The 17,695-nt window shown below is 37.5% G+C and overlaps 1 protein-coding gene across 18 annotated transcripts in view; it reads right to left on the bottom strand.

The window, feature by feature from the left end:
* The window catches only part of ACACA (acetyl-CoA carboxylase alpha), a 259,377-nt gene that overhangs the window by 175,472 nt on the left and 66,210 nt on the right, over window positions 1-17,695 (bottom strand). For 17 of the 18 annotated variants that reach the window (XM_019732514.3, XM_088802082.1, XM_088802081.1 and 14 more), the window contains 2 exons: window positions 9,010-9,142; window positions 7,581-7,719 (listed from right to left, as the gene is read on the bottom strand). In XM_019732514.3, coding sequence (XP_019588073.3) covers window positions 7,581-7,719; window positions 9,010-9,142 — 272 coding nt within the window. Of the gene's footprint in view, window positions 1-7,580; window positions 7,720-9,009; window positions 9,143-13,832; window positions 15,776-17,695 lie in introns of those variants that run through there. The other variant, XM_019732527.3, reaches the window with a different exon arrangement.

Here is a 17,695-nt window from a genome sequence, read left to right as displayed (position 1 = left end):
TGTTTTGTGAAAAATGCCATTGGTATTTTGCTAGGGATTGCATTGAATCAATAGATTGCTTTGAGTAGTATGGACATTTTAACAATATTAATTCTTCCTATCCATGAGCACAGTGTATGCTTCCATTTATTTGTATCTTCTTCAATTACTTTCTTCAATGTCTTATAATTTTCTGAGAAGGGGACTTTTACCACCTGGGTTACATTTATTTCTATGTATTTTAATTTACTTTATTGATGCAATTGTAAATGGGATTGGTTTCTTAATTTCTTTCTGATAGTTGGTTACTGATGTATAAAAATGCAACTGATCTCTGAAGATTAATTTTGTATCTTGCTACTTTACTGATTCATTGATTATTTAGTTCTAATTGTTCATTTTTTAGTTCTAATAGTTTTTTGGTGGAATCTTTAGGGTTCTCTATATATAATATCACATTATCTGCAATTAATGAGTTTTGCTTCTTCCATTCCAATTGGGATATCTTTTAGTTCCTTGTTTGATTGCTGTGGTTAGGACTTCCAATACTACGTTAAATAAAAGTAATGAAAGTAAACATCCATGTCTTGTTTCTGATCTTAAGGAAAATGCTGTTAGCTTTTCCCCATTTAATATAATGTTAGCTATGGGTTTTTCATATAGGGCCTTTATTATGTTGAGGTATATTCCCTGTATTCCCTCTTTGCTTAGAGTTTTTATCATAAATGGATGCTGAATTTTGTCTAACACTTTTTCTGCATCTACTAATATGATCATATTATTTTTTATCCTTCACTTTTTGTTTATGTGGTGTATCACAGTAATTGATTTGCAGATATTGAATGAAACTTGCATCCTAGGAATAAATCCCACGTGATCATGGTGTACGATCTTTTTAATGTATTGTAGAATTCGGCTTGCTAATATTTTGTTGAAGATTTCTGCATCTATGTGCATCGAGATATTGGTCTATAATCTTCTTTTTCTATAATGTCTTCGTCTGGTTTGGGTATCAGAATAATGGTGGCCTCGTAAAATGAGCTTGGGAAACTTCTCTCCTCATGAATTTTTGGAATAGTTTGAGAAGGACGGGTGTTAATTCTCCTTTGAATGTTTGGTAAAGTTTACCCGTGAAGCCATCTTGTCCAGAATTTTTGCTTATTGGGAGTTTTTTTTTATTACTGATTCAATTTTATTAGTAGTAATTGGTCTGTTCAGATTTTGTTTCTTCTTGATTCAGTCTTAAAAGATTGTATGTTTCTAGGAATTTATCCATTCCTTCCAGATTGTCTTTGTTGGCATATAATTATTTATTTTCCTATAATCCTTTGTATTTCTGTGATATCAGTTGTTGCTTCTCTTTCATTTTTTATTTTAGTTATTTGGCTCTGCTCTCTTTCTTTCTTGATGAGTCTGGTTAATCCACTTTGTTTGTCCATTTTGTTTATTTTTCAAAGAACAAATTCTTGGCTTCATTGGTCTTTGGTATGGTTAATTTAGATTGTACTTATTTCTGCTGTGATCTTTATTATTTCCTTCTACTCACTTTGGGCTTTTCTAGTTCCTTTAGATGTAAGGGTAGATTGTTTATTTGAAATTTTTCTTGTTTCTTGAGGTAGACTTGTATCGCTATGAATTTTCCTCTTAGGACTGCTTTCGCTATGTTCCACAGATTTGGGGTCATTGTGTTTTCATTTTCATTTGTCTCAAGGTATCTTTTGATTTCTTCCTTGTTGTCATTGTTGACTCATGTATTATTTAGAAGCATCTTATTTAGCCTCCATGTGTTTATGAGTTTTTCAGTTTTTCTCTTGTAATTGATTTCCAGTTTCATACCATTGTGGTCAGAGAAGATGCCTGATATGATTTCAATCTTCTTAAATTTACTGAGATTTGCTTTGTGGTCTAACATGTGGTCTACCTAAGAAAATGTTCCAGGTGCACTTGAAAAGAATGTATATTCTGCTGTTTTGGAGTGAAATGCTCTAAAAATATCAATTAAATCCATCTGATCTGATGTGTCATTTAAGGCTGCTGTTTTCTTCTTGATTTTCTGTCTGGAAGATTTATCCATTGATATCAATAGAATGTTAAAGTCCCCTACCATGACTGTATTACTGTTTATTTCTCCCTTTATGTCCATCAAGATTTGTTTTATGTATTTAGGTGCTCCTATGTTGGGTGCATAAATATTTACAAGAGTTATATCTTCTTGTTGTACTGATCCCTTTATTACTACGAAATGTTCTTCTTTATCTCCTATTACAAACTTTGTTTTAAAGTCTATTTTGTCTGATATAAGTGTTGCCACTCCAGATTTTTCATTTCCATTTACATGAAATAACTTTTCCCATCACTTTACTTTCAGTCTGTGTCTTTCAACTTAAACTGGGTCTCTTGTAGAGAGCATATGTGTGGGTCTTTTTTTCTTATCCATTCAGTCATCCTATGTCTTTTGATTGGAGCACAATATAGTCCATTTATATTTAAAGTAATTGATAGGTATGTAGTTACTGCCATTTTATTATTTGTATTTATGTTCTTCCTTCCATTTACCCTTTTCCTTAAAGAAGTCCTTTTAACATTTCTTGGAATACTGGTTTGGTAATGATGAACTCCTTTAGCATTTTCTTGACTGATAAACTCTTTATCTCCTTCAATTTTAAATGATAGCATTGCTGGGTAAAATAATTATGGCTGTAGGTCCTTACTTTTCATCACTTTGAATATTTCATGCCAATCTCTTCTGGTCTGCAAGATATCTGTTGAGAGATCAGCTGACAGTCTAATGGGAGCACTCTTGTACATAACTAACTACATTTCTCTTGCTGCTTTTAAGATTCTCCTTTGTATTTAACTTTTGGCATTTTAATTATGGTGTGTCTTGGTGTGGGCCTCTTTGGACTCGTCTTGTTTGGGACTCTCTACACTCCCTGAAGTTGTATGTCTATTTCTTTTGCCAGGTTAGGGAAGTTTTCAGTCATTATTTCTTCAAATAGATTTTCAATCCCTTGGTCTCTCTTCTCCTGGTACCCCAAAAATGTGAATGTTGTTATGCTTGATGTTGTCCCAGAGGTCAATTAAACTATCTCATTTTTTTTATATTCTTTTTATTTTTCCTGTTTCAATTGACTGTTTCCAGCTACCTTGTCTTCCAAATTGCTGATTTGATTGTCTGTTTCATCTAATCTGCTGTTGATTCCTTCTAGTGTACTCTTCAACTCAGTTATTGTATTTGTCATTCTGCCTAGTTCTTTATGGTTGCTATGTCCTTTTTTATACTTACTATCTTTTTATTGAAGTTGTCACTAAGTTCCTTGAACATCCTTATAACCAGTGTTTAGAACTCTGTATCCAGTAGATTGCTTGCCTCTACTTCATTTAGTTCTCTTTCTGGTGTTTTTCTCCTGTTCTTTCATTTTGGACATGTTTGTCTCCTCATTTGGCTGCCTCTCTGTGTTTGTTTCTATATATTACATAGATCTGCTACATCTTCCAGTCTTGGCAGGGTGGCCTTATATAGTAGATGTCCGGTGTGGCCCAGTGGCAGTCTCCCTAATCACCTGAGCTGGGTGCTCCAGGTGTGCCCCTTGTGTGGGTTGTTTACCTCCTGTTGTGGTTGAGCCTTGATTGCTGTTGGCAAGTTAGTGAGTGGGACTGACCCTCAGGCTGACTGGCTGTATGGATTAGCCATGACCACAGCTGCTATGTGGGGGCTGACCCACAGAGCGGGATTCACCCCAGTGGGCTATGGTGCCTGTCAAGATGACCCTTCGGGTGTGCCACTTGTGGGTCTAATTGGGTGGTGCTCTGCTGTGGTCTGAAGCTGACCACCAGGTATGTTATTCTGGGGCCTCTTGGGAGGGGCACTGGTGCAGGCCAAGGTCAGCCACTACCTCTGACCTGCCCAGGACTACCTTGCAGGAGATCTGCGGTTGGTAGCTAACTGTGCTGGATCTGAAGTCACATGGGAGAGGCCACGCTGCAAACCAAAGCCAGCTGCCACCAGTACTGGGCCTGAGGCAGCTGAGCAAAAAGCACTGGGCACTCTGAGGCCTACTGCCACCTGCTGGTTGCCTGTAGGCTCAGCCACTGAAAGAGCCTTGGGCAGTACTCAAGTTGGGTGAGTTGTGGTCTCAGGGAGTCACCAGGGTGGGGCAAGTGGTGTTCACCAGTTTAATGCAAATTCAGATTTGGTACCAGTGCTGAGCCTAGGGCCACTCAGCAAAAGACACAGGGAACAATGAGGCCAGCCGCTGCCCACCTGAGGCATGCGGATCTTTGAGTTTTTTTAAGAAAGACTGCAGCATGAGCCACGGCTAGCTGCCTGCTGTCGAAAGAGCCTCTGGCAGTGTGCAAGTTGGGTGGGGCAGGGTGTCAAGGAGTCATCAGGGTGGAACAAGTTGAGTGCACCAGGCAGATTCAGATTTGGCCTTTTGGGGGGAGATCTCAACACACGAAAGATGGGACCCACCTGCCAGCTGTGTGAGAGGGCTCAACATGGGGAAAATGGCGGCTGTCCCTCCAGCTCTTGCCCTGAAGTCATACAACCTAGTTTCAACCTGTATGTCTCTGGCACCTCTCGAGCCACTGTCCCTCCACTGGAGCCCACGGTGAGTGCCTGCCAGCAAGTGAGTCTGCACATGGGCCCTTTAAGAGGATGCCTGTGTTTCTAGCAGCCTCTGTCTCATCCAGACAAACGGAATCTTAACTAATTTTCACAGCCAGTTGTTGTGGGGCTCCTCTTTCCAGCACTGCTGTTCTGGGCTGGGGAGCCCAGTGTGAGGCTGGGACCCCTCACTCCTCAGGGGGGACCTCTGCAGCTGAGCTATCCCTCCCAATTCTCCCCATTATGGCTCCTTCCTCTCAGACTATAAACATTCCCAAGTCTCTTTCATTCTGAAAAATTAAAATCCTTTCTTGACCCTGAATTTCTCTTTAGTTACTGTCTTTTCTACTTTCCTTCTTATCCAAATTCTTAAAAAACTTGTCCATATTGGCTACCTCCATGTCACTTCCCATTCATTCCTTAACATCCTGTATTAGTCTGCATACTCATATTGTTCCACTTAAACCATTCTTGCAAATGTTACCAATGATTTCCTAATTGCTGGACTGGCTTCTATTCCTATTTTATTGTATGCTGACACATTTGACCCTTAATGAAATTCTCTTCCGCTTCTTCTATCTTTCTGATAATTTCTTCTCAGCATTGTTTATGGACCCATCTTCCTGAGTCTATTCCTAAATTCTAGTCTTTTATAAAATTTCATCCTGAGCCCTCTTCTCATTTTGTATCTGTTGTTTCGGGAGGTAGTGTCAAACACCACATATTTACTAATAATATACACTCTTAATCTCTGTTTTTCATTATTTTTAAGTTCTAGAAGGATATACTCAATTTTGTGTAGGATTTATAGACTCTGCTTATACCACAAATACTCCAAACCTAATCTGTTCCAAAAGAACTTTGATCTTCTTGTAATATTATCTATTATTTTGCCCTATTTGATGGTACTAGCATCAGTTTAGTCAACCAAATTAGAAACTTAACAGTAATTATTAACTCTTCTCTCAATCACCAAATCTTGTCAATTATACCCCCTAAATCTCTCCAAACCAATCTTTTCTTTTCTATATTTGGCCTTGTCATACCCTCTAGTATTGCCTTCTATCAATGGATCTTCCAAGATGCTACCTGAATCATCCATCTAATTATTCATGTTTAAGAAATGTATCATTTAGAGATACATGCTAAAATATTTACAAATAAAATAATGACTAGGATTTGCTTCAGAAATTGTGTATGGAGGAGGGAAGAGGTAAAAGTATAGATGAAACAAGACTGGCCATGAGTTGATAATTGTTGATGCTGGATGACAGGTAGATGGGAAAGGATTTATTATACTCTTCTACTTTTGAATTGTTAAAAACAACAACTAATCCATTTAAAATGCAAATCCTTTAATATCCAACACACACATACACAGATGCACACATACACACATCCCAAAATAGAAAGTTTATGTTCTTGAGACTGTAAAACAAGGCTCTACTTGACAAATACTAGATCATATTTTGTATTTTAACAAGCCACCTATAATTTCCAGAAAACTACTATATCACACCTTCAAACATTTGCATGTATACTGTTCTTTCTCCATGGGACACTTTTGTCTTCCCCCTAATTGCTTCACTAATTCTTACTCAGTCTTGGCTAGGCATACATAACATCTTGAGAAAGCTTTCTCTTAACCCTACCCCCAAGAGCAGGGGGCAGTTAAGATGTCTCAACTCTGTTCTCATAGTACCCTGTGCATGTTTCTATTACAGCAGTAACCTCACTGTACTGAAATTACTTGTTTCCAATAGCAAGACAGCATGTTATTCCACTGGGGGCCTCCATGTTCACTGAGTGAATGAATGAATGAATGAATAGGAGCAGCAGGAAAAAAACAGACAAAGAAAAAGAAATTATACAAGGTAGTTTACATTTATTATAGACAATTGCATCTTTACAACTATCCAGGGAATTAGACATTATGATCTTCCTTTTACAGATATGAAAAGCGGCTAAGAGATGTTAAAGGGTGACTATAAATGATTTCAGGTCATAAATCTACTTTCCAATAAATTGGTGCCTTCTCCATTTCTAAATAAGATAACATAATAACCCTTATTCCTTAGGAATAGCCTAACGTCATTGTCTCAATATAGAGAGAGCATATACAGATCAAAATGGGTTTTAACAGATAGCTATTTAAAGAGCTAATGTCATCTGTGGGTACTCTACTTTAGATATTACACTTTAATCATAAAAAGTATGGAAGGGATAGACTAGCCAAAACCTCTCAGCTATACCAACAGTCTTTATCTACAACTCTGAGATGCAGAACCATTCTGAGTAGTGAGAACATGCAGAAGAGCTTGCAGAGTGAAACCCACTTGGCTCCCAAGAGTTCTCTCCCTCAGGAAGAGGGGAAAAAAAGGATCTTAACTCTAATATCCTCTAAAATTCAATGTAGCTCGTAAGGGAAATAGTATTTCTTTCCAAACCTTTCCACTTACACATGCTAAAGTATGTGGTCTAGCAAATACTTGACATTGAAAAGCCATACACCTGAAAACCCAAATCAACACTTTGGGTAAATGTCTACCTATTTTTACTCAGAACACAGAAGTCGGTATTGACGTTAAATACCAGGGGTGCCAAAAAAATGTACACAAGTGGACACTTTGGTCAACGTTGCTCAAGCAGTAGTTCCCAGTAATCAGAAGTGTCTGGATGTTTATGGTAACCACTTTGCGCACCTTTTGTAATTGCAGAAGTCACATGTTCATCTTTTGTTATCGGTATATACATGTATCGAGTATTACAATTTTCATACAGTTTTCCTTTCTTCAAGTGTGTATACATTTTTTTGGCACCCCCTGTATATCACAATCACTTGTCTATGTCTAGTATTAATACTTTTTAAAAGAATTTCATTGGAAATGCTTAGGTCTGGGAATACCCCAAAGCTACCATTCTCCTACTTAAAGACTGTGCTATTCAATGTTTTATGCTCAAGGGTGACGCTTTCTTAATATTAATAACTCACCTGCATTGGCTTTAAGGTCTTCAGGTGTGACCATGACAACAAATCGGATCGCACGTTCATTTCGAAACATCTCATAAGACCATCGACGAATAGATCGCATACATTTCACTGCTGCAATGCCATTGTTGGCAATAAGAACCTGGGAGTGGGGGATGATTGGAGAGAAAAATGGAGAGGGCAAGCAATGATGGAGGAATAGAGATGAGACAAGTTTTGTAGATCTATCTTTCTCTGAAAAGCCAGGTTTTCAATAAGAATTTATATTGCTGGTCTAAGCAGTTAGGAACCAGCTGCCACATGATCAAGGGATATTTTTAAATGTCAGCTGAGGAAATACTTTAATACATGTCCATTAAAACTTACTCCTTTCTAACTTCATTTCTTAAAGGGGAAAAAAAAATCACAATGTCTCAAATCTTGTGAGTTTGTGAATTATCCTACCATATCAATTAATAGAGAACAGAAGATAAACTTTAGAGGGATGATGTACTATCAAATAAGGAATGGGAAAGAAGAAACAGTGCAGTGTCATGCAGTATTCTCTGCTGTAGTAAAACAAGACACAGAACCTTGAACATGTATAGGAACCCTGGCACCAACCACCACTTCTCTCCAAAATGCTGAACCCCAAATGCCTCAGAGTTGTAAAGACTGCCTCAGAATAAATGGTCACAAGAAAGAGTAGAATCAATGATCCTGAGACTTCTCTCTAAACAAACCTGTCATCGCCTTACCTGTCTTGCAAGCATGCCCCCAAGGATGTTATCTGTGTTCAGACTGATTGGAAGACTAACAGAAGGGCATCGTGGAAGCAATACTTATAGGTTCCCATCCTTTAATCTTTTAATCACTGCAAACTATTTCAACCAAGTCATCCTCTCAGCTCTGACATGATTTAGATAAAAGTGACACAGAATCACGCTAACATTTAAAAACACTTGTGATCTCTTTAAGTATTTCATGTGGTATATTCTCTCTAAACAACTCAAATACTTGGTGGAAGCCAGTAAGTCAGTGTATCACACAGTTTAAGCTTTCTGTTCTGAAATTCTCTACTCCCTCAGCCCTAAATCCAATGCTAGGACATATTATCTCCTGACACCACCCCACAAGCTAATCAATTTCTCATACCCTCTCAAATCAGTGCAGTCCAACCCTGTAAAATCTTTTAAAGAGAACTTTATGAGCACTGCTTCATCTTCTTAATTAGCTGTGACAAAATTATCAGTGGTTAATACCTAGTACAGAAAATAGTAAAATTATTTCATAGGATGCTAGGGAGGCAGAAGGGATAATTTTGCATAAAGATGCAAGGTCTCTGAAAGTCTAAATACCAGTTTTGAGCAAATCTAGACAACAAATCTGGGCACTAAATCTCATGTACTTTGGGAGAATAATTTCTAACTTATTAACTTAAGTTATAACTTACCTTTTCAATCACTTTATTCCCCCCAAAACGAGTAACAAATTCTGCTGGAGAAGCTACAGTGAAATCTCGCTGTGAGTCTATTTTCTTTCGGTCTCGACCTTGCTTTACTAGGTGCAAGCCAGACATACTGGACCTATAAAAATAGAGAAACCATAGAAGTCTATCAGTAGGATTTCTTCACACCATCTATCTCCCCTGGAGAACTGCTTTTCACTACCATCCTTATGAACAGTACTTCCAACTGTACCCTCGTGAAGACTGCATGCTGGTAGACCACATACTTTTTCAATAGAAGAGAGGGAAAAAGAACGATCTTTTTTTTTGTTTGTTTACAAAAACCTGTGGCTTGACCTTTTCTATTTTTTTAATTAAAATTTATTGGGGTGACAATTGTTAGTAAAGTTAGAAAGGTTTCAAGTGTACAATTATGTAATACATCATCTATATATCATGTTGTATGTTATCACCTCCTACCAGTTAGAATGGCTGTCATCAACAAGACAAATAATAACAAGTGTTGGAGAGGCTGTTGAGAAAAAGGAACCCTCATACACTGTTGGTGGGAATGCAGATTGGTGCAGCTGCTATGGAAGGCAGTATGGAGGTTCCTCAAAATATTAAGAATAGAATTACCATATGACCCAGCAATCCCTCTCCTGGGCATCTACCCAAAAAATCTGGAAACATTTATCTGTAAAGATACATGTGCTCTGATGTTCATTGCAACTTTATTTACAAGTGACCAAAATATGGAAACAACCCAAGTGTCCTTCAATAGATGATAGGTTGAAGAAGCTGTGGTACATATACACAATGGAATACTATTCTGCCTTAAGAAAAGATGAAAAAGAACGACCTTTGTATGTGGAAATTTAAGGAAAAATAAGTGTTCCTGGATAATAAATGATACTAAAGTTTACCAACAAATGCCATCACAAAGAGATAGGCAAAGGTTGGAATGAAATGAGATGGTATAAAAGACGCAGAGAGACTGTTAAAGCTAAAAACACAGTTAGCAAGACTGTTTCTGGATCATGATTCTGGCATGTGGACAACCTTCACCTTTGTATCTCAAGCCCCATCTTTCTTATGAGCTATACATAACTGCACATTTTTAACCGCCTACTAAATGTTTTACTTGTGTATCCCATAGGAGTTTCAAAATGAACAATTCCAAAACCAAATTCTTTACAAGGCAGAATATACCATAGTTCATTGATTTTTAAGTTCCTCCCTTTTTTTTAACTTTAAGAAAAAAATCTCTGAAATTGGTATGTATCTTACAACTGATAGTGTGATTTATTTAATTGGCAGTACTTCTTTTCCTCAGTGGTATAGACAATAATGATGCCTCTACAGTCAATGGTGTTTTAGATTAGATGAAATCAAGTAGCGGCCTGAGTTTAAATTCCAGATCTGTCCACTCAATAGCTCCAATAGATCTTTAGCAAACAATTTAGCTTGCTCAGCTTTAGTTTTCCCTTTGAAAAATATGCATAGTATCCATTGGTCTAGCTATTTACTTACTGTCTCTCCACTCCAAGCCCACCCTTTTATGTTCTGCTCTGTGCAAAACTGTTCATTTCTGCCAGTGGGAAGGGAGAAAGGTAAGCAGAGAGAATTCTTTCTTGTTTTGCAGCTATTATCAGCATTGCTCCTCAATAACAGAGGGCTCATTCCAGCCTCCAGCATCTTTCGACACTCCCGGGAAGAGCCTCAATGCATTCCCTTGGAGGTACCAAGTAGAGCACGTTGTGGCTCCTTCGCAGGCAGAGAGCTGCCTTGTCATGTTCACTCATTCTCTGGGCTACCTGCCTGGGCCCATCAATCACCTGTCAGGGATCTGAGCACCAGCGACTCAAAGCTTACTCCCAGAGGTTCAAGCACCACCAGCCCTCAGGGGCCCTCCTCCGCGCTCCTACCATTTCCTTTTTCTTCTCCCAGTCCTACAGATGGTAACTGCTTTCTACAGGTATTAACTCCGGATTACCTCAGCATCCCTTCCTTGTTCTTTTATTCTCCTAACATGTAAGTAACCAATTCTCACGATTGAATGCCCTGTTTATAATAGCTAATGCAGTTTCTCTCTCCTTGACTGATAGACCCTCTGAAAGGGTATTTTGAGGATTAAATGAGAAAATGGATCTAAATAAGATCCTTTATACACTGTTTCAGAGACAGCTGTTTTCTTCTATTCCTATCTTTTCTTCCTTTCTCCTATACTCTAACCTTAACACTGCAGTAATTTATCTTTGCAAAATAAAAGAGTATGATTAAAATCTTCCCACAAATAAAATACCAGGTTCAGGTGGTTTTAAAAGACAAGTTCTACCAAGCTTTCAAGGGCAATAGTCTAACAAACTTCCAGACAATACAAAAAGAAGTACAACTTCCCAGCTAGAGTAAAACTAATACTAAAACTAGACAAAGATGTTACATGAAGGTAAAAAGCCAGGTCCATTTTACTCATGACTACATATGCAAAATCCCTAAACAAAATATTCTAAATAGTAAGGTATTAGTGTAAGGATGGACAAAATATTAGTAAAAAATATGTTACTCCACGACCAAGTTGAGTTTGTCCCACGTATGTAAGGTTGGTTTAACTTTAGAAAATCCATAAATGGAAACGACTCAGATTTCCTTAGCAAGTGCAATAAAATGGAAAAAAAATTAGAGGCCTCAGGATTGCAAAGGAGTAACTGTCATTATTTGCAAATGATATGATCATTTATATAGAAAATAAAAGATTCTGCAGGCAAATTATAAGAAATAATAGGAGACCTTAGTCAAGTGTCTAGACATACAAGTAATACACAGTAAGTTGAAATATATTGTATACAGCAGAGCATATACAGATTATAAAACTGAAAACAGATCATAAAGTTAAAAACTAAAATACACATACTTTTAAGATATATATGTATATATATATATACGTATATATACATACACACACACACACACACACAATAAAACTATATAAACAGGAAAACAAAAGAATGTGATGAACATGTGATTAAGGAAAACGATGGTCTGGGTGGGGGGGAGACAGGGAGAGGCTGAGAGGAGAGACCATGTGGGTAGATGCAGGTGATGTTCAAGGACTACTTTTGTTTTAGGTGGTAGATTTTCAGATTCTTTCTACATTATTTTAAAAAATAACTAAATAACTAACCAAATAAATAAATAATAGTGGGCCACACATAGGTCAATGAGTGTGCCATGAACCAAGGATTATGATTATATAATTCTATACACCTAAACACATATACACGCACACACACACACTCCTCAGAGATCAGCTTTCAGTTATTTAGGGAGGGAATGAAGAGATAGAGAAAATATAACCCTAGGATCAATAAGGAGCTGCCTGAGTATAAACAAAAAGAACAGCGAAGTCTATATTGATAAAATTAAGGTGGAGAAAAAATTGGTCGTAAGATTTAATCAATAGTTTAGAAATTGAATGGATCTCAAAATCTGTATCTCTCAACCTACATTTTCTTGGGAAGCGCTTAGAGAATGCTGTCTTCCCAAACAATGGAGTAAACCAAGAAAAAGGAAGACAAGGGATGCAAGAAACAGAGGATCCAACATAGAAGAATAGAGAATTCCCTAGATAATTGTTCAAACTGGAAGGCTCCAGGAGGGGTGCATTCTTGGAAAAAATGGACAGATCACCTGTTGTATTTAATCACAGAAAAACAAAATAAAACTTTGTGTGTATGTAAAATATAGTATATATAAATAAATATACATTTGTTTTACATATATAAAAAAATGTTATATATGTTTGTTACATATACACATATAACTCATTTTGATTATATATGTAGATATGTGTGTGTGTGTGTGTGTGTGTGTGTGTGTGTGTAACATATCAGTTGCTTTTTACTTATTTGACTCTCAGTGGAAGTTTTGCTTGGTTTTCCCCCAAAAGGGTGGAAGAGGTCAAGCGAAAAGGAAAAGGAAAGGATGTTTGTTCTAAAGACTAATTTTCCAAGTGGTTTTTTTTTTCCGTCTGTTTTCTGTTTTTGCCAAAGTCCAGTTTAATTTTCATGTCATTTTTTTCAAAAAAAGAAAACTCTCAAGATTGCAAAATCAAGCAAACAAAAAAGATATAGAGGGACCCTTAAGTACCGCTATCAAGCAAATCATTCAAGTCTTATGTCAATCCTCTGCTAGCAGCACAGAACTGCAAGAGGCCTGACGAAGGCCAAGGCCTGACTCGTTTCCTCCTCAGCCTAAGTTCTAACTGTAGGAAGAAGGCAGATGCCAGGATAAGAGAGCCTGGCGGCACTCTTAACAACTCCAGTCTGGCTGCCCACGGTCACATGCCAGGACAATTCAGCAGGCAATTCTCCTGCCCTGGAGACACATTCTAAAAATATTTTCTGCATAACTACCTTCCACAGGGATGCTACATACTACACAGAATCGGTATCTTCCTCCACAATAGGTGAAGAGACTTCACTCTTGAACAACCAGCCAAATCCAGTAGGCAAATTTGGCACAGATTGAGTGAGATCCCTTAATGAAATAATAAAACAACAAGATCTGCATGGGATGCTTATTTTCAGCGTAGCTACAATATCACACATGGGCTCAGGTATCTTTGGTTCAAATTTTGAATGTAAAATAACGGTTTAGAAACCCAGGATCGAATATGAGAGTTTTTATTCATTACCTTTAAAAAAGACAGTTTCTTAGAGATACGAAAGTTCATAAAAAAATTTCCCATAAATTCCAGGGCTTAGCTGCCATGCCTTACTGTTTTTTTAAAGGTATCTATTGCCCAAATATGGCACCCTGAAACTTACCTTTGAAGCATATAATATCTCATCTCCTTATTTTCCTCTGGAGAAACCTCCATACCACGATGGCAAAGGAATGGAAGCTTTTTCTTCGGATTTCAATCTTGTAAACACAAACCACAGCTCACCTCCTGCGGCAGGTTCTCAAAACCCAGGAGGCCCTGACGGCGCCTTCTGCTACTTCTTGGCTCTGCTTCAGGCAGACTACAGTACTCCTCATGGCCTCAAACTATGTCTTTTTGTCTACGTTGTCCCCAGTTTCATATTTCCCCACTTTTCCTCCTTTTTGTATTTTCCCCCTACCCTTGGCTCACACCTAGAATTAGCTGATTTCCCAAGGGGACTGGGAGGAGAGGAGGAAAAATATGAAAGCTTGTAGAACTAAAAAATAGAACTTAGCAACTCTGCGTTAGTTAGCTGCAGCAAATGTGTTTCAACAACGGTCACTTTCTTCTGACAGTCACCAAAGAAAAGCTCCACAGTGTCTCCTGGCTGCCAGGAGCACATGACAGGGAGGGCCCAGGGCAAAAAGAAGACAGCGTTTACAAGAACAACTAAGCCAAGAAAATAATGAGGCCATGAAATCCAGAGGGAGGAAGACAGCACCGCCTGAGTAGGTAATTTCTGAGATCCAATCAAAACAAATAATACTGATTATCAGACTGCAAGAGAGGGGAAAAGCAGGTCAGACAGTAAATAAAACAAGTACAAAGGACAAAACATGCCACTAATAAGGAACTCTGCATAACATAGAAGCCACAATTCCATTTTTTAGGCCAGCACAGTTTGACACACATACACGAACACCTTTCTTAAAACAACAAAATCTAAGGTCCTTTTCACTAAAACTTGAAAAGAAGAATGGAAGTGGTACAAATGGGATATAGAGAAGATGTAGGTAAAATCCTTGAAAGGAAAATGGGCCCAGACAAATATTTTAGACACAGAGATCTAACCCAAGTTAAGCAGGGAAGAAAAACCCTGCCTGGAAAGGCTCCTGGGACACGTCTATTGTTATGACAGCAAATTTACCACAGAGAGACAGATCACTGAAATAAAGAAATGGTGGCTGAATGTTATACAGTAACATACTCCTGTTTTAACTTTTAATTAATTAGATGCTCATGATATTGCTGTCTTCTAATGGGAGGAAAGACACTAACAGCTAGAATCTATAGAATCACAACTTCCTGAGACAAGTCCTCAAGAATGGTATCATTCAGCAGAGTCATATCTAACCTGATTTATGCACCATAGAAAAATTCCCACTAAAATTCTGGACAGAAATAGTTAATAATTTGATGCCAACTCTGCTAAGAACCTTCCAAAACAGAAGTACACCATGACCTGGAGCACAGACAGCAGAACGATGAAATCAAAGATAAAATGATGAAGACAAACCTTGATCTCATGACATTCAGATGACCCAGATTGAAAAGACTCAATCAGGCCACTCAACATGACCACCAGCCATGAAAGAAAATGGAAGTCCTGGGTTGTTTTCTCGTCTGTACACTTTACATAATTCCTTTTATACTATGCCAATGTCTGATAAAGCTAGTCAAGTTTACTGTTTCCTTTAAAGAACCAAGCTGATACAGAGGCTCCCTCCTATCTTCATGTCTCTTCAGAATAACCTGTCTCAACACAGAGTACAGAGGCCTTTGTCTAGAACACGTACAGTGACCACAGATGTAGGAGGAGCTCAATTTTACACACATCTAATTGTCTCCAGGTGTAGGCAGTTCCCAAAAGAGAATCACTCTCTGCTTTTATTATATACGTTGAACATTCAAAAACCAACTAAAGCACTGAGTATAGAATAAAGCAGGCTATTCTACACTCAACTGTATCAGAAAAACATACCAAAGAGGCACACTCAGTAATTGAGTTTGTACTTTTCTTTCTAAAACAACTAAACACTAACACAGCACACCCAGATCCACAAAGCTAGAGTTTCTTTCACGGATGCTGCTCACAATCCCTCTGTAATATTAAAACACAAGAAATAAAAAGCCACATTCATTCATTCCTCCAAATTCAAAGCATCCCCATTTTAATCTACCGTGAATAGAGTGTCCAAAGCAGACACATACCTGGCACAAAATCCAACTAGAAGCCCACAATGATCCCAGCATTGTAACATGCCAAACACCAGGGATGACGTAGCCGTTTATCCAGCAGACAGTGACGCATTAGCTGGTTTGATTGCAATGCAGTCTCAGTTAATACTGCAGCACACACTGCGCGACACTGACACTGGGACTTTTCCAACCAGAGAAATCTTGAATCAAGGATGTAGCTCTTTTGAAAATTAACTGACCAGATAGATAGATAGATAGATAGATAGATAGATAGATAGATAGATAGATGATAGATAGATAGATAGATAGATAGATAGATACACAGACAGATAGACATACATACATATGTATATATAAGGTTTAGTTGTGGATTCTAATTCTGTTCTACTGATGTATACGCCTGTACTTGCAGCAAGACCACACGGCCTTGGTCAATATGGCTTTATAGTCGGTTTTGAAATCAGGGAGTATAAGTCTTCCACTTCGCTCACTTTTTCTAAAACGGTTGTATCTATTCTAGGTCCTTTGGGTTTCCACGTAAATTTTAGGATCAGCTTATCTAATTCTAGAAAGAAAAAAAAAGCCTGCTGATTTAGATATGGGCTGAATGTATAGATCAATTTAGAGAAAGGAGCCATTTTGAAAATATTGAGTTTTTCCATCCCTGAACAGGCTCTCTCCATTTAGTTAGATCTTTAAATTCTCCTTTAATTTCTTTCAGCATTGTTCTATAACTTTTAATATACAAGTCTTATGGTTTTTTGGGTTAAATTTATTCCTAAGTATTTTATACTTTTTGATGCCATGGTGAATGAAATTATTTTAATTTCATTTTTGCTTGTTCATTGCTACCTAGTATATAGAAGTACAACTGATTTTTTTATATAGATCTTGTAGCCTGTGACCTTGCTAAAATCATTTTAAATAACTTTTTGAGATATAGTTCAAATGGTTTTTATTATATTCACATAGTTGTGAACCATCATCACAATCTATTTTAGGAATTTTCATTACCCTAAAATGAACCCCCATACCCAGCAGCAGTCACTCTCTATGTCCCCCAAACCCCTCCCCAGTCCTAGGCAATGACTGATCTACTCTCTGTCTTTACAGATTTGCCTATTTTGGATATTTCATATAAATGGAATGATATAATGTGGTGTTACATTATGACAGCTTCTTTCACTTAGTATAATGCTTTCAGCGTTGTGGCATGTATCCATTTTTCATTTCTTTTTATGGCCAAATGATTTTCGATTGTATGGACATACCACATTTGTTTATCCATTCATTAGTTAGTTGAGATTATTGTGCTGTTTCCACTTTGTGGCTATTATGAATAATGTTGCAATGGATATTCATATACAAGTTTTTATGTGGAAATATGCTTTCATTTCTAGTGGGTATATAACTAGGAGTGGAATTGCTGGATCATACGGTAAATGCTTAGTTTTAGAAGAAATTCCAAATTATAAGAATTTCCAAATTATTTTCCAGAATGGCTGTTTCATTTTACATTCCCACCAACTATGCACAAGTGATCCAATTTCTCCACATTCTTGCAAACGTGTGGTGTTGTCACTAGTTTTTCTTTTAGGCACCCTGGTAGGTGTAGTAATATCTCATTGTTTTAATTTGTACTTCCCTAAAGCTAATGCACTTCCTTTAAACATCTTTTCACATCCTTACTTGCCATCTGTACATCCTCTTTGGTCACATTTGCTTCTTTTTTATTTCTCTCTCCTTACTGAGAATTTTATTTATTGTTCTGTTGTTGTACTTAAA

Source organism: Rhinolophus sinicus, chromosome 12, assembly GCF_057876585.1.
Source record: "Rhinolophus sinicus isolate RSI-liver-muscle chromosome 12, RSI-T2T, whole genome shotgun sequence".
NCBI classification, from domain to species: domain Eukaryota; kingdom Metazoa; phylum Chordata; class Mammalia; order Chiroptera; family Rhinolophidae; genus Rhinolophus; species Rhinolophus sinicus.
The sequence above is the reverse complement of the archived record's forward strand: the minus strand, read 5'-3'. Positions and strand labels throughout refer to the sequence as shown.